Below are 24000 nucleotides of genomic sequence, written 5' to 3'. Positions count from 1 at the left end.
CTGGGCAGACAACATAATCATTATGCAAAGGGATTTTATGCCTGAGGTTCTGGGGTTCCAAGTTCAATCCCCAGCACCACCACAAGGCAGAGCTGAGTGCTCTGGGCTCTCTCTCTCTCTCTAATAAATAAATACTTTTTAAAAAATAAATAAATAAGAAAAGAAAATGGCTTCCCTTTACAAAATGCAACACTGGAACAAGAAAAAATAGCTTCTTGACTGCTTTTCTTGTTTAAGGATAACTGTGTATCCCCCCACACACACCTTTGCTGAAACCACTGATAATGTCTTCCTGTTAGAGAACAGAGCATACTTTTTTTTTTTTTTGCTGTCATGCTTCATCACTCTGAACTGACGTCTTCAGATAGAGAGAAACAGAAGGAGAGGCAAAGATACCACAGCACAGAAGTTTCCTCCAGGGTGGTAGTGGGTGTTTGACCAAGAAGATGTGTATTCTTAAGTGAGTTATCTTGCCAGCCAGTCAGTAGAATGTATTTTTCCCCTGAAGTATTGAATAAATAATATTCATAAGATTCTGAGTTAATGGGAGTATACTTTAACACCATTTCCTATCCTCACTCCCCTTCAGTGGACCTGAAAAATCTACCCTTCCCTGCCAGAGTCCTTTACTTTGGTGAAGTACTCCAAACCGCATCCAAATTCTGCTTTGTATTTCCCTTCCTGGTCTTTCTCCACTCTTGTTTATGAGTACAATCATCCCATACTCATCTCTGGCTTATCTCACTTCACATGATTCCTTCAAGCTCCATCTAAGGTGGGGTAAAGAGTGTAAATTTTTATTAATAAAATAGAAATATTGACAAGACTATAGGACAAGAGGGGTACATTTTCACACAATTCCCACCCCCAGAACTCCATATCCAATATTCTTCCTTGATATCTTCCTTATCCTTTATCCTGCTGGGAGTATGGACATCACTGAAATAACACAGAACATTTAAATGAAGACACCCCCCCCCCAATATCAGATACTCAGCAATCATTTGTACTCATTGGTTCACCCATTCTTTTGTTGTCCAGTATGCTTACTATACAGTTCAACGACAGGGGGAAGGGAATTGAACTCTCACCTTGCAGGTCAGGGCACTAGCTGGGATCCAACACTGGACAGCAGGGCTTTCCATCACAAGGCACAACACCTCACCTTTACATTCCTGCTCACTCATGATTGCCCCAGTGGGACAATTCAGATATGCTGATGTGCCCTATGCATTTATCTTTTAGATACACAACAAAACCAATTACCCGGGGAAAACATCATATTTATATTTTGCATGGCAAAATTTAAGCCAGCATCTCTCCTAAGAATCTGATATGAAATTATTTTCTTGATGAAAGGTCTTTTTCTTATCTCCTGGGAGTCAAATGAACTCATGCATCATGAAAAGAAGTGGCTTGCAGGGTTGATAGATATTGTAACGTGTTTTATACTTATCCAGAAGCAGGTTGTTCTAAATGTGAACCTTGCTGTGCCCTGTGCAAAGCGGCCTTCCCTTCAGTTGTTGACCACTCTCTGTTTTCTCATAGGAACCAGGGGAAATGTGTAGAGGGCATGGTGGAGATTTTCGACATGCTGCTGGCGACCTCGTCTCGATTCCGTATGATGAACGTGCAGGGAGAGGAGTTTGTATGCCTCAAGTCCATTATTTTGCTGAATTCTGGTGAGTTGAGAACATGAGAGAATTTAATATGGGGCTATACGTTTGTCTTTTGTTGTTGTTGTTGCTTAATGTTTTCAACGAGAGCACCGTTCAGCTCTGGCTATTGGTAGTATTGGGGACCAAAGCTGGATCCTATGTGACCTATCTCCCCAAAAGACATTTCTATTTTCTAGATAGACAGATAGATAGAGTGAATGAGTGGCAGAGGCATACAGAAAAAGAATGAAAGCAACCACAGCACCAAAATTTAAATGCAGCACACTATCTGAGTGAGCTATTTGGCCAACCAGCATTTTTATTTTCAAACAGAAACAAGCTACTCACTACAAAAGCATAATCGTAAGTTGAATGAAATAACTGAGGTGCATTTCAAAGGAGCAATAGTGATTGAAGATTACTTTTGGAGGAGGTACAGGGCTGGCCAAGTATGACAACTAAAAATTAAAAATCAATAAGCCAAGTGACCTTTTTCTTGAAGCACATGTATTTTTTTATCGTCTCTACTCATTTATTGGCTAGAGACAGTAAAAAATCAAGAGGAAAGAGAGATAGAGAAGAGAGACAGAGAGACCATTGCAGCCCTGCTTCACCACTTGCAAATCTTCCCCCCTACAGGTGGGGACCAGGGGCTCAAACCTGGGTCCTTGTGCATTGTAATATGTGCGCTCAACCAGGTGCGCCACCACCAAGCCCCACTTGTGTTATTTAATATTGGGATGTTATATTAAAACGATACATGGATGTAGACAGTATACCTGTTGAGAGCTACATATGTTAAAAAGTAAGTAAGCTCTGTTAAAAAATGATCAACTACAAGCTCTTGGGATTAAAGAAACAGGCTTGTTCAATCAGAACACACTTCTGGTCCAAAATAATCCATTGGGAATGCCATTCGCTAGGAGATAGAATAATTAGGTTAGAACACTAAGGAACATGGGATGCAGTGAAATGGATCAGCTACAAGAAATTTTCATTTAGTCTCTGTGGTTTATGTTGTCTACTATTGTTTCTTATTAATTCATGTGAGAAAACCTAGCTTTGCATCTTTTTATTTATTTATTTTCTCCCTGGAGGCTGCTTGTTATATAGAGAGTCATTCCAGGTGACCAGATGGAAAGTGTGTCTCAGCATGGAAAGTGTGTCTCAGCCCTGACCTTTCTCCAGCCTCCTAAGCATTTAGATCTAAGCCCTGGATCTCCAGTCTGAGGGACCCTTATCTTAGCAATTGGATACCAGCTTCATAGCAGCTTACCCTTGACCTTTAACCCTCATGTACCACATGCTTAGACCCCATTCTTATATTGAGAATATGTTTGGATTTTTTTTTCCACTTTAGGTCTAACTCAGATTTCATTCCCCTTTTTTATTTTTTTTTCATTATTTTTAAGAGAGAGAGAGAAAAGAAAGAGAGAAGGAGAGAGAGAGCACTATGCTGTCATAATGCAGTGCTGAGGATGGAACCCAGGATCCTTTGTATGCCAGCTGGGTAACTTGCTACCCACCGAGTCATCTCCCTGACTCGTAGCTTTAGTTTCTTTTTATAAAATACTTTGGGCTGGAGAGATAGCATAATGGTTATGCAAAAGACCTCCATATCTGAGGTTCTGAGGACCCAGATTCCATTCCCACCGTTACCATTAGCTACAGTAGAGCAATGTTCTGGTGTCTTTCATTAAAATAAATAAGATATATATTTAAAAACTCCATTTACTTATATTTATGAAAAAGACAGAGATACCCCTCAGATCTAGCTAGTGGATAGGCTGGGGATTGAACCTGGGGCCTTTGGCTCTCACACATTAAGTAGGCTTTCCAGCCTTGTTAATGTCATTAGATGTAGTCATACATTTCCCAGAAAACGAACTACATTTGGATATCAACCACCTGGGCAGAGAACCACCACTTCCTCTCTTTGTCAGATGTCCTCTTCCAGATGAATGCTGATTCCTTCCCACCTCCCCCGCCAATTTCCCACTTCTTCTCCCCACCAGAGCTAGTCACGGCTGTCACATCTTAACCTATCACAACAATCATCCTCCCTTATCAGCTGACAGTTGGAAATCTGCACAGTCGCATGAGGCGCAGCCTGAATCGCACAGAGTGAAGTTGCCCACGCAATAGTGCCCTCCACACTAAGCAAGTGATTACCCCTTCATTCAAGTTTCAGCTTCCACTCACACACATTGTGCTTTTCATTTTCATCATTTGTCCTGTTCAGGGAAGGGTCCAGAACCCACAATGGCTCTTTAGTGGATGAGAGTTCTGGGAGCAGTGCCACTCGGCTGCACGGTGCCAGGTCCTGAACCTGCCCCTTCTTGTGTGGAGACTGCCACATCGCATGACGCATGTAGGCAGTCTGCTACCTTCAGGGAAAACAGCTTTGGCCAGTGTTGGGACTTGTCTTTTGCACTTGAACCAGGAAGTAATACCTCAGGTGGGAAGTGAAATTAGCTAGAATCCTAAGATCAACAGAAATAGATGTTCTAGTCTTGGTGGTCACATTCATTTTGTCCACATTACCTTTTCTGCTGTGACTCATGTTGGTCTCGTGACAGTGTTTTGTAAAGAAGTATTTTTAAGGGGGTTGGGTGATAGTCCACTGGGTTCACCGCATGTAGGACGAAGTGCAAGGATCCACACCAGGATCCTGGTTTGAGCCCCCAGATCCCCACCTGCAGGGGGGTCGATTCACAAGTGGTGAAGCTGGTCTGCAGGTGCCTATCTTTCTCTCTCCCTTTCTGTCACCCCCTCCTCTCTCAGTTTCTCTCTGTCCTATCCAATAAAAATGGAAAAAATGGCCTCCAGGAGCAGTGGATCCATAGTGCAGGCACCCTGCCCCAGTGATAACTTTAGAGGCCAAAAAAAAAAAAAAGTATTTTTAAAAGTTAGCCATTTTGTCAGCAACATCCTAGACTCATAGGCCAAAACTTTTTAGATCCTAGGAAAAAAAAAAAAAAAAAAAACTTCTACCCTCATACAAAAGTCTTGGATTCAAGACTGGAGCCAGGGATCCAGTGGTAGCTCACCTGGTAGACTATGTGTGTTAGCATGTGTGAGAATCCAGGTTCATACCTCTGGTCTCCCCTTGTGGGGTGGCAGTGGTAGTGCACCTGTTTGAGCGCACATGTTACATTGTGCAAGGATCCGGGTTCAAGCCCCTGCTGCCCACCTGCAGGGGGAAAATTTCACATGTGGTGAAGCATTGCTGTAGGTTTCTGTGTGTGTGTGTGTCTCTCTCTCGCTCTCTATCTCTCCCTCCCTCTCAATCTCTGGCTGTCTCTACTCAACAGATAGATCAAATAATTTAAAAAAGAAAAAATTATATTAAAAGGGAGACCTGAGGCAGAAGACGCTTGTCTGGACTGTTAGACTTGAGTGTCTGGAAGAAATGGCATTAGGCCTCACATTGAGTTCCTCTTCCAGAGTCTGTGTTTAGGGCAGAGGTACATGGGGATTTGAAAGGTTGTTTGAGGACCTGCTAGGAAATGTCTTCCTGGATGTCTTAAACAGATCTTCTAAATGCCAGATTTTTCCTGAGAAGCCTTCGAGTCATGCTTCTGGAGTGGGAGTTATTAGTTATGACTTCTCTCTCATTTTAGCAGAATTCATCACTTTGCAAGAGTAATAAATTAGAATAGATCACAGAACATACACTATTTTTCCACTCCCCACGAGCATTCCTGATTAATCCCAAAAAGACCTCAACAAAATCAGTGCCAGCCTCAAGGCATTCTGAGAAGCAACTGGACAGAACTCAGGAGTGGGGCAAATGGGAACAGTGAAGACCAACTCGGGACAAAAGGCTAAGGAGGGAAGGGCTGTCAGAGAGAGGGGGCTAGGAGGCAGAACTCCAGAACTAAATGGAGGAGGAAGATCAGAGCTAAAGTGAGAAATAGGGTTAGAGATTCAGTGATGGGGTTTCCTTAGGATGAGGATTAAGGGTTAGAGCTAGAGCTAGGGATTCAGGGTTAAAGGGTTAAAGGTCCTCCAACTCTATATAACTTAAGGGAATTTTTTTTGGATGTTTGTTTATTTGTTTTTAATGTCAGAATATGATCACACCTGAGCATCGTGTGTGTGTGTGTATGTGTGTGTGTGTGTGTTCTACCAATGAACCACCTCCCCAGTAAGATTTTTTTAATATTTATTTAGTTATTTATTATTATTATCTTTATTTGATTGGACAGAGACAGCCAGAAATCGAGAGGGAATAGGGAGATACAGAGGGAGAGAGACAGAGAGACACCTGCAGGCCCGCTTCATCACTTGCAAGCTTTCCCTTGAAGGTGGGGACCTGGGGTTTGAACCTGGGTCCTTGCACATAGTAACATATGTGCTCAATCAGGTGCACCACCACATGCCCCCCGAGTACGATTTTCATTTAATTTTGAAAGAGAGAGAGAGAGAGATAAGGGGAAAAAGCCCCATTGTTACCCTTGGTGTTCCATCTCCTTGACCAATATTGATGTCTCACATGGTCCCCGAGATCAGTGCAAGAGCCTGAAGTATGCAAGGTGCTGACCTGCCACTGAGTCATCTCCCCTCAGTTGTTCTTCACAACTCCAACACTCTGAATTCTTCCTGGCTCTGTTCAGGTCTCCTTGCATCTGAGGAGTGTTGTGACATCATACATTCCGAATGGGCATAATTACCTGAGCTATTACAGTCGAGAGCCAGTATCACACAGTCTAGCTGTTAGCTGGCTGACAATTCATTCTTGTAGTCAGCAATCCATCATTCACAGTGTTCTTTACTATGAACGTTGTGCCAAAGATCAAGATATGTCACCATCTTAGGGTTTATATATTTTTAGTAGTGATTTAATAATGATTGACAAGATTGTGGGATAAGAGGAATACATTTCCATACAACTCCCACCACCAGAATGCCATATCCCATCCCCTCCATTGGAAGCTTCCCTATTCTTTATCCTTCGGAGAATATGGACCAAAGGTCTTTATGGGATGCAGAAGGTGGGAGGTCTGGCTTCCATAATTGCCTCTCCTCTGGACATGGGTGTTGGCAGGCTATCCATATTGTTTTTTGGGCTTTTTTTTCAAATGTTTGTACTTTAACCTGGATTGGTTCTTTATACATACATGCATGCCCTTCTTTCCTTACAAACTATAGACTTTTTTTTTTTGCCTCCAGGGTTATCGCTGGGGCTCAGTGCCTGCACTACGAATCCACTGCTCCCGGAAGCCATTTTTTTTACTATTTTTGTTGCCCTTGTTGTTGTCATTATTGTTGTTGTTGGATAGGACAGAGAGAAATTAAGAGAGAAGGGGAAGACAGAGATGGGGAGAGATAGACACTTGCAGACTTGCTTCACCACCTGTGAAGCGACCTCCCTGCAGGTGGGAGGGCTCAAACAGGGATGCTTACACTGCTGTAAAGAATGCATCTTTGGGGCCAGGCAGTGGTGCAGACGCTACAGTGCACAAGAATCCGGGTTCAAACCCCTGGACCCCACCTGCAGAGGGAAAGTTTCACGAGTAGTGAAGTAGAGCTACAAGTGTCTCTCTCTCTCTCCCTCTCTATATACCTCTCTCCTCAAAATTTCTCTCTGTCTTTGTTGTAACTGTAACTAGAAAGGAGCTTAGCTTTAGGGCTTTGGTGCATAAAAGGATTCACAGCGGGAACTGAGAACAGGTTTAAACAATAGAAAGTTTTATTAGTGTGAAAAGGGCAAAAGGCAAAATAAGCACTTATCATCAGTGGTTAAGAGTACGCTAAGTTCATAAAGTCTGAATATAGTTATAAAAAGTTTAGTCCCATAAGATAAACAATTATCAGTAGAGGTATAGGTTGCTCATGGCTATAGGGGAGTCTTAAGAGTTCACCGGCTAGCGGAGTCACACGTGTTCAGTTCCCAGGAGAAGTAGCCATGGCAGTTGCCTGGAGCACCTCCACCAAGATGAAGCAGAGCCAGAAAGACTGAGCTGCTCCAAGTTTGTGCTTTTATACTTTCTCTTCTCTGTGTGTCCTGCCTCAGGCTTCTTCTTCTAGCATTTGCCCTTCTTCCGTAGCCAGTCAACAGCGTCAGGTTGAGCCTGGTGTAAAGTTTCGAGACCTCCTTTGAATCTGGAGAGGTGGCAGTCATTGAATATGTGGGTCATAGTCTGTCTCGAGCTGCAGGGACAGTTCGGGACGTCTATGGCTCCCCAGCGATGGAACATAGCGGCGCACCAGCCATGGCCTGTTCGATAGCGATTGAGGAGGGCCCAATCATAACGTGCTAGGTCAAAGCCGGGTTGACGCTTGCAGGGGTCTGTGATGAGGTGTTTGTTCTTGACCTCAGCTGACTGCCAACTCTGTTTCCAAGAGTCTGGAACAGAGAAGTTCAGTGTAGGTGTAGGGGACCAGATTGGGTGACGAGACGTCAAGCGTTGGACAGGGTGGGCGAAGATATCCGCGTATATTGGCAGGTCCGGTCGAGCGTAGACGTGGGAAATGAACTTAGATAATGCCGCATCCCGACGAATATCTGGCGGGGCAATGTTGCTAAGAACTGGCAGCCATGGAACCGGGGTGGAACGGATGGTTCCAGAAATTATCCTCATGGAGGAATATAATTTGGAATCGACCAAGTGGACATGGGGGCTACGGAACCATCCTGGGGCACAGTATTCTGCAGTGGAATAGCATAATGCCAGAGAGGATGATCATAGTGTGGAAGCTCTCGCACCCCATGAGGAGCTGGTCAGTCTTGCAATGATGTTATTCCTCGCGCCCACCTTTGCTGCAGTTTTTATGAGATGTTTGTGAAATGACCAGGTGCGATCGAGAGTAACGCCAAAATAGACTGGCTGGGCTTCATGCCGGATTCTCGTACCGCCAAGCTGCACATTAAGCTCACGTGAGGCCGAGGCATGGTGTAGATGGAAAACAGATGATACCGTTTTTGCAGTGCTAGGGATTAGTCGCCATTTTTTACAGTAATCAGATATCAGAGACATGTCTTTCGTGAGTGTTTCCTCGAGGATATCGAACTTGGATGCCTGAGTTGCACAGCAGATGTCATCGGCGTAGATGAACTTCCTTGAAGAAGTTTCTGGGAGGTCATTGATGTAAATATTAAATAGCGTAGGAGCCAGAACAGAGCCCTGGGGGAGGCCACTTGAGACAGGTCTCCATCTGCTAGACTTGTCACCCAGATGCACCCGGAATCTTCTGTTTTGGAGAAGAAACGATATAGTGTTGGCCACCCATGGAGGCAGGCATCTTGAGATCTTGACTAGGAGACCACGGTGCCAGACCGTGTCATAGGCTGCTGTGAGATCAACAAAGACAGCACCCGTCTTTAAATTCTTCTGGAATCCATTTTCAATGTAAGTTGAGAGGGCCAGGGCTTGTTCGCAGGTAGATCTTCCTGGGCGGAAACCAGCTTGGGCGGGTGATAGGAGTTTCTCTGTAAGATGAGAAATACATGACAGAAGCAGCCTCTCAAGGAGTTTGTAACACACGGAGAGGAGAGAAATTGGTCTATAGCTGGCGGCCAGTGTTGGGTCTTTCTTTGGTTTCAAAACCGCTATAATCTTTGCATGACGCCAAACTTTGGGCATAGACTCAGATTCCAAGATGTGGGACAGGAATGAAGCGAGGCTCAGGCTGACATCATTCATATGCTAATAGTCCCAATTCCTGTTGGGGCCACAACATTTCCTATCCAATAAAATGGAAACAAAATGGCTATCAGGACCAGTGGCTTCGTATTATCGGCGCTGAGCCCTAGCAATTAACCCTGGAGGCAGAAGAGAGAGAGAAAGAAGAGAGGAGAGGAGAGGAGAGGAGAGGAGAGGAGAGGAGAGGAGAGGAGAGGAGAGAAGAGAAGAGAAGAGAAGAGAAGAGAAGAGAAGAGAAGAGAAGAGAAGAGAAGAGAAAGGGGGAGTAAACAGACACAAGAGGGAGGTAGGGGAAGCACCATCACAACAGTATTGCACTACCACTTTGCATCCATGGAGTTCTTCTGGGAGCCAGAGATGACCCAAACTGCCCCTGCAGCTCCAGACAGACTATGACCCACATAGTCAACGACTGCCACCTCTCCAGATTCAAAGGAGGTCTCGAAACTTGACATCAGGCTCAACCTAACGCTGTTGACTGGCATCCGGAAGAAGGGCAAACGCTAGAAGAAGAAGAAGTGCTCTTCATGGTGCTCCTTTGTGGTGCCAGGATGAAAACCCAGGGCCTTACGCACAGTCAGATATGAGCTTTACTCACTAAGCTCTCTCCCAGCCCCTGTACTGTTCAACTATTTCATACATGTTTATTTACTGGCCAGGACTGAGAATCATGGAATGGTGTGTGTGTGTGTGTGTGTGTGTGTGTGTGTGTGTGTGTGTGTGTGTGTGTGTGTGTGATATATATCATCCTTTTAATGCACTGTGGATTGAGACCATATCAAACCATTAAAAGGGAAAAATTGCCTGGGAAAATTGGATGTAATATGTAATGAGTTGCTAAAACTCAGTATACCCTTGACCTATGATAATTCTTCTCATCGTTCTTGGGAAAATGCAGCTCAAATATGGCCAGTTCAATGCTGTGCGCGCTTTGGTTGAATGGCCTCCCACTGTGCTTACAAACTCCTTGAGGGCTCAAGGGTACCATCAGTGACTGAGCTCAGCTCCTAACTACTTCCTTGAGACTTTGGTACTCTTCCTACTGAACAGTAAGTAGAGAGTCCCAGAACGGAATCTATCTCATGAGTGAATACTGCTTTGAACATGAGCCTTTCTACCAGCCGACCTCAGTGAAAACGCCTTGGGCAGGGTCTGACCCACCGTCTTGTGCTCCTCCATCAACACTTAACTCTTTTTCTCTCATCCTTGCTCCCCCTGACCCTAATTCCTACGAGATGTATAAATCTTCAGACTAAGCTCCCATTCTGAACAGTCCTCTTTCACTGAGAATTTTTCAAGACCCAGAAAAAAAAAAAAAAAATCACAAGTCAGATTATGTTGTCTAAATCTAGAATCCTCTGTAAATGTTTGGTTTTCCCCTTCTGGACCCTCTTTCTGACCAAGATTCTTTGAATCCTCCCACTCCTAGAACCTCCCACACTTCATTCCTGGGATCTTCATCCAGCTGGTCCTCTGGGGAGCCCATTAGACTCCTGACCCCCAGCCCAGCCTTTGTCCTCTGTTGAATGCTCAGGAAGCACTTATTCCATGATTAATTTCATCAAGCTTTCATCACAAAGGGTAATTCTTTTACTCAGAGCTGAATTCTTTGCACTCTGCCCATTAATTATTAGACTGGGGATGTTTCTATTTTCCAACTGAGAAGGAAGACAGTGATTCAGAGCTCCTATATTTAGAAGAACACCTTAGAGACATGTAGATTGTAAACAGAGAGGATGAAGCCTTCTCCATCACGGATGGTTTCTGAGAAGGGTGGGCTTTGGAAATCACAAACAGGCACATTGTCAGCCATGCCTGTTGCTGTCACAGCAGAAGAGATAATATTATCCCTTGAGTCCTTTGTAATTCCACGTTTCCTCTCCAGGGAACCTGTCTGTTGAAATTATTTTGAGGTAAGTGGATCTGCACAGTTAGTAAATGTCTCCTCCCTGGTTTACTTAGTCCTTTAGGTAGTCTGCTTAGTGCTTAAAGCCTCGCTCCTCCAGCCTGGCCTTGAACTTCAAACAAATCTTATAGCCTTTTATTATTATCATTGGGAGAATTGATGATTTAAAAAAATTTATTGTCAGTGGTCCAGGAGGTGACACAGTGGCTAAGGAACTAGACTCTCAACCATGTGGTCCTGAGTTCAATCCCCGGCAGCACATGTACCAGAGTGATGTCTGGCTCTTTCTCTCTCTCCTCCTATCTTTCTCATTAATAAAAATACAGTTGTTTAAAAAAAATTATTGTTTTTATTTATTTCTGCATAGAAACAGCCGAAAATTGAGAGGAAGGGGGAGATAGGGAAACAGAGAGGCACCTGTAGCACTCCTTCACCACTTGTGAAGCTTTCCCCTGCAGGCAGGGACTGGGGGCTCAAACCCAGGTCCTTACCTGCTGCAACATGTACGTGCATCCAGGTGTACCGCCACCCAGCCCGCAGGACTGATGACTTGCAGTCAAAAGTAAATACAGTTATTGGTACCTGTATAAAATTCCTGTTTTCACAAAACACTTTCACCCCTTGCCTAGCTCGTCCTCGACCATCGTGCACCAGGACTTGTAAAACATCACCTTCTCCCCCCTGTCCAGAGTCCTTTACTTTGGCGCAATTCACCAAACCCAGTCCAAGTTCTGCTTTGTGTTTTCCCTTCTGTTCTTATTTCTCAACTTCTGTCTATGAGTGAGGTCATCCCATATTCATCCTTCTCTCTCTGACTTATCTCACTTCACATGATTCCTTCAAGCTTCATCCAAGATGAAGTGAATAAGGTGAATTCATTATTTTTAATAGTTGAGTAGTATTCCACTGTGTATGTATTCATTCTGGAGAATTCTCAGAAGACTAGAAATGGACCTACCCTATGGCCATATGGTCTTTTTAAATATCCTGGTTACCTGGTATGACATAAAGTTTGTCTTCCGAAAGGCCTGACAGTCCAGAAGAGTAGCTATTAGGCTGGGAAGACAGCTCAGTGGGTAAGGTACAGGACTTGTGTGCCTAAGGCCTCAGGTTTTTTCCCACGCACTGCCATATGACAGAACTGAGTGTTGCTTTTTTTTGTCTCTGTCATAAAAATAAACCCTTTTTAAAAGCATCCATTCCATGTATTTAAGGGTCTGTGAATGCCCTTTGGTAAATTGTTGGTGCAGTACACCAGCTCCAGTCCAAGTTCTGCTTAGTGTTTTCCCTTCTGATCTTGTTTTTCAACTTCTGTCTGTGAGTGAGATCATCCTATATTCTTCCTTCTTTTTCTATGCCACAATTGTCTTAACCATTCCTCTGCCATTGAGGTTGCTTCCAAGTTTCGAACAGATACTCAAGAAGTGAAACAGATTATACATGTGATAGAGTGTATAACTGCAATCTTTGAAGGAAGCATCAGACTATCCTGTAAATTCTTGAGTCTAAAATAAACACCTCTAAGGGAGCTAAGTTGTCTTTTACCTGTTTGGGTGTACATATCACCATCCACAAAGACCTGGGCTCAAGCTTCCAATTCCCAGTGAATGAGAAGAAAGCTTCATAAATGGTGAGATAGTGTTGCAGGTATCTCTCTTTCTCCCTCTTTATTTTCTCCTTTGTTCTCACCTTCTCTGCCTCTATACAAATAAATAAATGGATAAATAAATAGATAAAAATTAAAGATGAATAGTTTTTAAAATAAACACCCTTTTTGGGTCAGAAACTCTACTTCTAGGCCTGGCCTTTCTGTTTGTGAGTCCTTGACCTCCTCTGACTGCTTCTCTTGAATTGAAAGCAAGATGGAGGTACAAATTCCCTCTCCAGACTTCCATCTCCCTCTGCTCTTTCTCCTGGTGTCACTGAGCCCTACCACAGTTTCAGCCTCCTTTCAGCACTTTCTTCAGAAGTTACCTGCCCTAGACCTCTATGAAATTGCTCTCTTTGTCGTCCCTTGTCCATTTAAGGACTGTCCCACTTTCCAAAGTGAGACTGGGTCATTCTACTCTATATAGGAGGACTGCTCCTATAATACGAGCAGCCTAGAAGGTTCCCAGCTGTGACCATGCACTGTGAGCTCAGATTGCCAGAGACCCAGAGTTTAGGCAAGTCTGTGCGCTAATTATTAATATAGCTGGGCCAGGGCCACATTGATGTGGTAAACAGTTAAGTGTATTTATATATCTTTTCAAGTTTGAGAGCCACACTCTGCCCTAACTCAGATCACAAGTTTCATCCTCCAGGATAATATTTTTAGTCCACTTTTATGATAGCTATTAAGCTATAGCAAAGATTACTAAGGTCCTGAGATCCTAGAAACATACCTAAAATAGACATCCTAGTTCCTTTTCACACTAGGGTCCTTACTTTTATTGGCTCAAATACTACCCTTTGGTTCCTATTTACTAAACATTTTATCCAACTTTATATCTTACTGCCTTTCATCTACTAAGTTCCAGATGCTACAAGGGTCCCATCCTGACCTCCCTGGGAAGATGATCTCACCAGTGTGTCTTGGAACTTCCCCTCTCCAGAGCCCTTCCCCACTAGGGAAAGATAGAAACATGTTGGGCAGGGAGGGGGGTATGGATTGAAGCCAGACAGTCTTTCTGCACCTTCAAAAGGATTTAGGTCCATACTTCCATGCAGAGCAAGCTCTGGAAGGCCTGCCCTGTCCACCCCATGCCCACCATTGTTGGCCACCAGAGAAGTGTTGTAGAGGAGGAGGAGGAGGACAGGCCGAGGTGGGGGTGAGCATTCAAAGTGAAGACTCTGGACACAATGGCAGAGGATAGTGCATTTACTGGGTTACACGGAGGTATTCTTATACCTGAGCAAGCAGGCAGAAAAGAAGTATTTATTGTCAGATGAATCATTTTAAAGGTCAATATCAAGCTGAGGACATGGAAGTTGTGGTCTTTTCAGGAACAGGCTGGGGCAAAGGCTGATGCAATTTCAATGGTTAAGGTATTTGTGGAGCCTCAACACCCTTTTGCCTGCAGGAAATGGAAATTTAACTATAATCTGTGCAGGAGTTTCAGTTAACAGCCCCTGCCCTCGGTCCAAGTGCAGAATGCTGGCAACAAAGTTATCTGAGAGCAGGAGGGGCAGGGAGGCTTTTTTGTGTGAACTCCTATTGGTCTTAGAGAGATGATCAGGATGTCAGCCCTGCTTGCCCTGCCATATCCCCACACTTGCAGAGGGAGAAATGTTAAAGGAAGATGACCAGAGGGCTCTGAACCCCAGACACATCAGAACCCAAAACTTCTGTGAGCAGAAACATTTGGTTTTGCCCCAACATGGAAAGTGAAGAGAATTTGAAGAACAACTCAGGTTCCAGTCTGATCCCTGCCTTACTGAAGGAGGCTTCACTGTCATGATGTCTTTCTGTCTCCTTGTATCTGAACATGAAAATAAATAAATAAATAAATAAATAAATAAATAGATAAATAAATAAATGTTGAGCTGTAGTGGTGAAGACCCACTGACACTCCCCCAAAAAATGTAACACTCTGATTACAAAAAAATAATATGTTTAGTTTAAGTCAGTTAGGGTTACAAAATAAAAGGCAGTAAGCTGACTCACCTGAGATCCAGGTTCAAGGCCAGTTCTCACTTCAAAGAAATGTGAGTGCTTCATAGTGTTTTTCTCTCTCTTCCTCTGTCTTTCTGTCTGTCTTATTCCTTGTATCTGAATAAGTCAATCTGGAGCAGTGAATTTTCAGTGATGATAAAGACAAACTTTTTTTTTTTTCCACTCATTTCATTAAGAATGTATGTAAGGGACCAGAGTACTTACTCAGCTTTGGAGCTCTTTTGATTACAGCTTTGTAGATGTTTCTAGAAGCAGATTTGCTAGATGACAGCAGTACATATGGGCAGCTTTTTTATCATTAACATTATTTGCTGTTTAGTGGGTAAATACTCAGTAAATTTGTGGTAGATAATATATTCATTAAACTTAGAAGTTAGATCTGTCTAGGCAAAATACTATTCTCCTGCTTTATTTATTTATTTATTAGTAGTAATTAAAAAGTGATTTACAACATTACAAGATAATAGTTGTATACCACCCCCCATCACCGGAGTTCTGTGTCTCCAGCCCTGAAGAATAACTTCCATAGTTCTCCCAAGGTCATAGATATGCGTTGACTATATATAAATAGTTTTTTTCAAGTTCCACATTTCATTCTGTATATTCCACATATGAGTGAGAGCTTCTATTTGTCCTTCACTTCCTTACTTACTTCACTAAGAACAATCACCTTCAGTTCCATCCATTTTGTCCCAAAGGACATACTATAATCTTTTTTCATTGAGTAGATGCCCCATGACCTTGTTTTAAATTTTTTATAAGACTCAAATGAATAATTTTTATTCTGCTGTTAAAGATTTTTTTCATCTTACTCTCTAACAGTATTGCTCATAGGGTTTCTTTCTAGTTATTTTGAACTTTTTTTTCCTTTTTATTTAAGAAAGGATTAATTAACAAAACCATAGGGTAGGAGGGGTACAGTTCCCCACAATTCCCACCACCCAATCTCCATATCCCACCCCCTCCCCTGATAGCTTTCCCATTCTCTGTCCCTCTGGGAGCATGGACCCAGGGTCATTGTGGGTTGCAGAAGGTGGAAGGTCTGGCTTCTGTAATTGCTTCCACGCTGAACATGGGCATTGGCTGGTCACTCCATACTCCCAGTCTGCCTCTCTCTTTCCCTAGTAGGGTGGGTCTCTGGGGAAGCGGAGCTCCAAGACACATTGGTGGGGTCTTCAGTCCAGGGAAGCCTGGCGGCATCCTGATGACATCTGGAACCTGGTGACTGAAAAGAGAGTTAACATATGAAGCCAAACAAATTGAACTTTTAATCAGGAGAATTTAAAGACACTCACTGGAGAAGCATGTGGGTCATTTGCACAAAGATGGCCTGACACCATGTGGAACCTGATACCTGTTTTTATTCACTTCTAAGGCCTCACCTTCACATCCTCTGTAAGGCACTCATACACCTATTACAACTTCTAGGTGTCCTTTCATATTCCCTCTCAGGCAAGGGAAACAGGGTCTGACTTCCTCAGGTGTTCTCCAAATTCTCTTCCTCTCAGTGAGAGAGATAAAACAAAGGTTCCTGGTCACAAAGGTTCCTGGTGGAACTGGAGTTCAGAGCCCTCTAGTCATCTTATACTAGTATTTACCTCCTCTAGGAGTACAGACCAAGATTATTTTGGGGGTGCAGAAAGAAGAAGTTCTGGCTTCAGGAATTGCTTCTTGCTGGTCAATCCTTACCTGTCTCTATCTTTCCCTAGTGGGGCAGGGCTCTGGAGAGGGAGGTTCTCAGACACACTAGCAATGCCATCTGCCAAGGATGTCAGGATGGCTTCCTAGTAGCATCTGGAACTTGATGAATGAAATACAGTGAGATATAAAGCAGTAAAAAAAATAATATAGGGACCAAAGAGTAGGATTAAAGCTAACGAGAGCAAGGACCAAAGGGTAGAAAGGAGCTAGGCTATTTTAGATATTTTAGGAGCTCAGGACTTTAGCTATCTTTGCTATACCTCAATAACTAACATGAAAGTGGACTAGAAATATTATCTAGAAGGATGGTGTCATGGTGGAGAATGAAACTTGAGAGCTGGGTTAAAGCAGAGAGTAGCTCTCAAACTTGAAAAAACTGTATAAATGCAATCAACTATTTACCACATCACTGTGGCCTTAGCTCAAGTATAGTAAGAATTAGCACAGGAGCCTGTCTAACCTCTCTGAGTCCCTGTCAGACTGAACTCACAGTGCATGGTAATTGCTGGGAATCTTCTAGTTGGCATATATTGCAGGACCAGTCCTAAAGTGACAGAGTAGGATGACCCAGCCTCACTTTGGCCAGTGGGGTAGTCTTTACCAGTATTTGTTTGTAGTGAGGGTAAGGTCCTGGAGAGGCCCACAGCAAGGATAATGAGGGTATTCCTGATGGAAATGACCAGTAATGACCAAATAGCAGTCTCATTGATGTCTAGTGTCCATAGGGGAATTAAAGAACACCCTGATTAGGACCCCAGGTGATGAGATGGCCTTGCCTTGCTCCAAATGGCCGTCATTGAGTAAATCAGTCTCTTAAAGGCATGTACATCTTTAAGGCTTTGCAATATATATGGTCTGCTCCTCTAGCAAACATTATCAAATTGTACTAGTACATAAATGCAGCCTTATCACGCCATGTGAGAGATGGGTGAAGAGAGACTGCTGAGACAGCTTCCCCCCTTCCTACTCCCACTTTTAATTAATTAACTTATTTATTTGCCTCCAGGGGCTCAGTGCCAGCACAATGAATCCACTGCTTCTGGTGGTCATTTTTTTTTCTGTTTTATTGGATAGAACAGAGAGAAATTGAGAGTGGAGAGGGAGAGACAAAGAGAGACACCTGCAGACCTGCTTCACTGCTTGTGAAGCACCCCACCCCACTGTCCCTGCAGGTGGGGAGCCGGGAGCTCGAACCCAAACAAGTATACCAGAGAATCAGATATTTTTTTATTATTAAGGGAGAGACACACCTGCAATACTGCTTTGTCACTTGCAAAGTTCCCCCTGTTGTTGTGTGCTGCGGGCTCGAACCCAGGTCCTTGCACATTGTAACATGGTCACTCAACCAGTTGTGCCATCTCCAGGACCCCAACTTAATTTTTTAATGTCTGTTATGTATTTTACTTTTCATAAGAGATGTACAGAGAGAAAGATACAAAGATACCAGAGCACTGCTCAGCTTTGGCTTCAGATGGTGTGGGGGTCTCTGTGTGGGACTTTGGAGCCCCAGGCATGAAAGCCTTTTTTTTTTTTAATGTCTTTACTGGAGAATTAATGGTTTACCGTTGACAGTAAAATAAAATAGTTTGTACATGCATACTTTCTCAGTTCTCCACATAATAATTCACACCCCATTAGGTCCTCCTCTGCCATCAAAAACCTTTTTTAATTACTGTTATTTCCATAGTTATTGCTGGTACTACAAATTCACTGTTCCCAGCAGCCATTTTGTCTTTTTTTTTCTTAGTTTTTTTTTCTATTTTTTTATTTGATGAGAGGCAGAGACGGACAGACAGAGAGAGAGAGGCTCTTGAAGATCTGCCTCATCGCTCAAGGAGTGTCCCCCCTGCAGGTGGAGAATCTGGGCTTGGATCCTTGTCCTCCCTCATGGTAATATCTTAGCTCAATTGGGTGCTCCACTGCCTGGCCCCATGAAAGTCTTTTTTGCATAACCATCATGGTTTAAGTTTTAAGTTGTATGTTATATGACCTGCACAAGTCTCAAGCCAGTGAACTTTTTCTCTCAAGAGTTCAGGGCCAGCAAGCTTTGGTTTTTCATTTTTCTTTTCTGTCTCACTTTCTACCTCGGGTCCTTTTCTCAATCCTTTTTTTAAAATCAACATTGTAGAAAGGGAAAAACAAGCAATTTGGTAAGGGGCCCTCTTTTGAAAGGAAAACGCCCTGGTATGAATTCCCTTGATCAGGGTCCCAGGGCTTTGCCTGATGGATGTGACCTTTTCTTTTTCTTTCTTTTATTTATTTTTAATATTTGCTTACTCCCTTTTGTTGCCCTTGTTGTTTTATTGTTATAGTTATAATTGTTGTTATTGATGTCGTTGTTGTTGGATAGGACAGGGAGAAATGGAGAGAGGAAGGGAAGACAGAGAGGGGGAGAGAAAGACAGACATTTGCAGACCTGCTTCACCACTTGTGAAGTGACCTCCCTACAGATGGGGAGCTGGGGCTTGAACTGGGATCCTTAACGCCAGTCCTTGCGCTTTGCGCCACCTGCGCTTAACTCGCTGCACTACCACCTGACTCCCTGAGCTTTTCTAAGCCCTTTGAGCTAGGATGAAGCAGTTTGCCATCTGACCTCACCACTGCTGCAGCATACTTCTCTCTGGGGATCAGGTTGCTACTAGTTCCAAAAGTGCTCTCTCTGATCCCATTAAGGCTCCAAGCAAGAAATGCAATCTGTTCTCCAGATTCTCATATCTGACAAATGTGGGACTCTGGGTTCCATCTGGGAAAGGTAGTCAGCTCCAAGAAGGACTAAGCGTGAATATCAAAAGAGCACTGGTTAGGAGCCTGGGAGGTCATGCAGTGGTTCGGGCATTGAACCCTCAAGCATAAGGTCTGTGGTTTGAGCTCCAGCTTCGCATATGCTAAAGTGATGCTCAGGTTCTCTCTCTCTCTCTCTCTCTCTCTCTCTCTGTCTCTGCCTCTCTCTCTCTCTCTTTCTGTCCTTTCTCTCGGTCACAAGTAAATATTAAAAAGAAGAAAGAGCAGGAGGAGCAGAGGACTGGCTAGCAGAAGCACTTTGTTATTCTTTAAAATGGGCATCAGTAATGGCAACCAATTAAAGCTAGAATGCAAAGTGTATTTCATCCTGACAGGGGAAGCATCTGTCCTTTCTCTTGCTGTAGCAAGTGCTACTTAGATCCCCTTCAAGTTGCAGGCAAAGCCAAACACTCATCCCCTTCTAGCAAAGCCTTCGTGGTGAGCTCTCTTTGCATCCCAACTTGCTAATTCTTCAGGGAAGATACATTGTCAGTCTTTGAAGCTGACCTTCTTTTGTACATCGATGTGTAACTCAGGTTATTGATGACATGTCAGAGGTATTTCCAACTGAGAAAATGAATCTCCAAAAGCTTGAGCAACACATTTGTTAGCTCTCTGTCCTGCCAAAAAAAAATATATGACAGGCCTTGAGGAGTTTCAGAAATGTGAACAGCCCTCAAATCATAGAAATATTATGAAACTAGTAATAAGTCTACCGTCAGCTCCCGATTCTTTGAGTCATCCATTCACCAGGTGCCTCTCCTTCCCAGCATGGACAAAGCTCATAAAATAATAGGAATGAAAGGGACTTTGATATTGTATTTTTTTTAAAAAAAATAGCAGATTATGAAAGAAATCCAGGACCAAGGCAAGGAGCCTGGAAAATACAGAAAAGCCACCAAGAAAAATAATGTCCCGAGGAATCAGAATTTCACGGCACACACAAGTGATCATTGTTAGCACTGGGTGAAAGAAGTCCTTAATTAAAAAGCTACTTGAACAAAGCTGTGTGTGCACACCGTGCTGCTTTCCTTCTCGACACCATCTAGTTCCCTGTTTTGGAAAAACTGGGTTGGTTCTGAGTCACTGCAGGAAAACGATCAGCCCTCTCAAATATCTCTGGAGGCGAGTGCACTGGCGGTCATTGCTAGTTTTTCACAAGTCTTGAAGTCAGGAAATTCTGTGGGCAGCACTGGAGCACTGGCCTAGCCAGAGTAAGGGATATTCGGGTTCTAGTGCCAGTGTTCCCCCATATTTCTTTTTTCTAATTTTTTATTGGGTTGTTGCTGGTGTACTGCACGAAAGTAAAAGAGTCTGGAGTGGAGTAGGGAGTGTTAAGGTCCTGGAACATGATAACAAAGGGGGGCCAGAGTCAGGGGGTAGAGTGTTATGTGGAAAACAGAGAAATGTTGCACATGTACAAACTGCTGTATATTGCTGCCAACTGTAAACCATTAATCTCTCAATAAAGAAACAAAAAGAAGCCAAGAAAAGAAAAAAAAACCCTCAAAAATAAACAGTTGTTGGTATATGTGTAAAATTTCTCATTTCTTCAAAATACTCTCACCTCCCATCTCGGTCCTCTTCCACCATAATTCACCTGAAAGCTCTCCCTCCCCACCCCCAGAGTTCTTTACTTTGATGCCATACACAAAATCCAGTACAAGTTCTGCTTTGTTTTTTCCTTCTGTTCTTATTTTTCAACTTCTCTCTATAAGGGAGGTCATTCCCATATCCATCCTTTTCTTTCTGGCTGATCTCCTTCAAGTTACATGACTCCTTCAAGTTCCATCCAAGATGAGGTGAAGATGATGAATTAGTGATTTTTAATATCTGAGTAGTATTCCACTATCTATATAGATGGCAACTTTCTCAGCTACTCATCTGTTGTTAGACACATGGATTGATTCCAGGTTTGGATTATTACAAATTGTGCTGCTATGAACATATTTCTCTCCTAGGGATATATCCTAAGGGTCCTGCTTATTTCTTGACAGGGTGTCCTTGGCTGAACCCAGCCTAGCTTCCCTGCTTAGAACTCCTCCGAGCTCTAGCATTTGCTGGTCCCAGTTCCCATAACTTCCCTCTCCCTGTTTCCCGTGGACTAAAGGAACTGTACTTCAACAGAAATGGAAGGTAGCTCACCTGAGAGAGTACACCCTGCCTTACCAAACGTGAAGCCCTGGGTCTGAGCCTGAGAATCACATGAGTGCCCCCATGGTGCCAGGGGGAAGAACCAGAGATGGTAGAGAAGTGCCAAAACAAAAGGATGGGTCTTCACCACTCTGCACTTATTTTTTTCAGATCAAAGAAGGGAGTGAGGGAGAGATACTACAGATAGGAAGCACCCCCCACCCCGTGCCACAGTACTCCTGGGTACTGAGGGCTCCAAGGTGGGCCCCCACATGGCAAAATAGGCACCCTGGCTGGTGAACTTAAGTCTTCTACTGAGTCCTCTTGTTCCAGAAAGAGCCTCTGTGTCACCAAAGGATGGGGACAAAGGTCATAGAGGGACAGGTCAAATGAGTAGTCTCCAGATATACTCATTTCTCCTACTTTTGTCAGAGAAACTTGATTTCACCGAAGTTATATGTAAGGGTTTCACATGAGGCTCACTTGTTCATTGCCCCACCCACACTCCTTTAGTGGGGGTTAATGATTTACACTAAAGTAATTGATACACAGATGCAATTTCTCATCTCCTTGTGATGTGTCTGTAGTTTGGCCCCTAATGTAAGTTATTTTCCACCATCATGGACCAGGACACCAAAACACCTCCCCAACCCCTAACCTACCCTCCTTCCCCAGAGCCCGTTGCTTTGGTGCTATACATCAAACCCAGTCTAAGTTTTATTCTGTGTTTTCCTCTTATGTCCTTGTTTCTTTTTTCTTTTTATTTCCTTATTGGGGGATTAATGTTTTGTATTAGACAGTAAATACAATAGTTTGTACATGCATAACATTTCTCAGTTTTCCACATAACAATACAGCCCCCCACTAGGTCCTCTGTCATCCTTTTCCAGGAACTGTACTCTCCCCCTCAACCCACCCCAGAGTCTTTACTTTAATGCAATACACCAACTCCAGTCCAGGTTCTACTTGTGTTTTCTCTTCTAATCTTGTTATTCAACTTCTGCCTGTGGGTGAGATCATCCCATATTCAGCCTTCTGTTTCTGATTTATTTCACTGAACATGATTTCTTCAAGCCATCCAAGATGGGCTGAAAATGGTGAAATCACAATTTTTAATAGCTGAGTAGTATTTCATTGTGTATATAGACCACAACTTGCTCAGCCACTCATCTGTTGTTAGACACCTGGGTTGCTTCCAGGTTTTGGCTTTTGCAAATTGTGCTGCTAAGAACATATGTGTACATAGTTCTTTTTAGATGGGTGTGTTGGGTTCCTTAGGATATATCCCCAGGAGAGGAATTGCAGGATCATAGGGTACGTCCACCTCTAGCCTTCTGAGTGTTCTCCAGACTGCTCTCCACAGAAGTTGGACCAATTTACATTCCCACCAGCAGTGCAGGAGGGTTCCTTTGACCCCACAACATCTCCAGCATTTGTGGCTGTTACCTTTTCTGATGTATGACATTCTCACAGGAGTAAAGTGATATCTCATTGTTGTCTTTATTTGCATTTCTCTAACAATCAAAGACTTAGAACATTTTTCCATGTGTTTCTTGGCCTTTTGAATATCATCTGTGGTGAATATTCTGTCCATGTCCTCTCCCCATTATTGGATGGGGACATTTGTTTTCTTGTAGTTGAGTTTGGGAAGCTCTTTTATATTTTGGTTATTAAATTCATGTCTTTATTTATTTATTTAAGAAAGTAGACATTAACAAAACCATAGGATAGGAGGGGTACAACTCCACACAATTCCCACCACCCGTTCTCCATATCCCGTCCCCTCTTCTGATAGCTTTCCCATTCTCTATCCCTCTGGGAGTATGGACCCAGGGTCATTGTGGGTTGCAGAAGGTCTGGCGTCTGTAATTGCTTCCCCGCTGAACATGGGTGTTGACTGGTCAATCCATACTCCCAATGCCTCTCTCTTTCCCTAGTAGGGTGGGGCTCTAAGGAAGCTGAGCTCCAGGACACATTGGTGCGGTCTTCAGTCCAGGGAAGTCTGGTCAGCATCATGCTGACATCTGGAACCTGATGGCTGAAAAGAGAGTTAACATACAAAGCCAAATAAAGATGTATGGCATGTAAAGATCTTCTTCCATTCTGTGAGGGGTCTCTTGGTTTGGATATTGGTTTCTTTTTCTGTGCAGAAGCTTATTAATTTGATGTAGTCCCATAGGTTTATAGTGCCTTAGTCTTCTTTATAATTGGATTTGTTTCATTGAAATTGTCGTTAAAATTTATGCAGAAACGAGTTCTGCCAATATGTTCCTCTAAGTATCTGATAGTTTGTGGTCTAACATCCAAGTCCTTGATCCATTTAGAATTTACTTTTGTGTTTGGTGAAATACAGTGGTTCAGTTTCATTCTTCTGCATGTTTCAACCAATTTTTTCCAACACCATTTGTTGAAGATATTCTCCTTTCCCCCATTTAATAGTCTGGGCACCTTTGTCAAAGATTAGGTGTCCATATGTGTGGGGGTTTATTTCTGGGATTTGAATTCTATTCCACTGGT

General features: G+C 43.2%; 1 protein-coding gene across 2 annotated transcripts in view; it reads left to right on the top strand.

The window, feature by feature from the left end:
• ESR1 (estrogen receptor 1) overlaps positions 1 to 24000 on the top strand; it is a 488249-nt gene that overhangs the window by 446092 nt on the left and 18157 nt on the right. For both annotated transcript variants that reach the window (XM_060205321.1, XM_007516044.3), the window contains exon 7: positions 1549 to 1682. In XM_060205321.1, coding sequence (XP_060061304.1) covers positions 1549 to 1682 — 134 coding nt within the window. The remainder of the gene's footprint in view (positions 1 to 1548; positions 1683 to 24000) is intronic.

Source organism: Erinaceus europaeus, chromosome 13 (assembly GCF_950295315.1).
Source record: "Erinaceus europaeus chromosome 13, mEriEur2.1, whole genome shotgun sequence".
NCBI classification, from domain to species: domain Eukaryota; kingdom Metazoa; phylum Chordata; class Mammalia; order Eulipotyphla; family Erinaceidae; genus Erinaceus; species Erinaceus europaeus.
The sequence above is the reverse complement of the archived record's forward strand: the minus strand, read 5'-3'. Positions and strand labels throughout refer to the sequence as shown.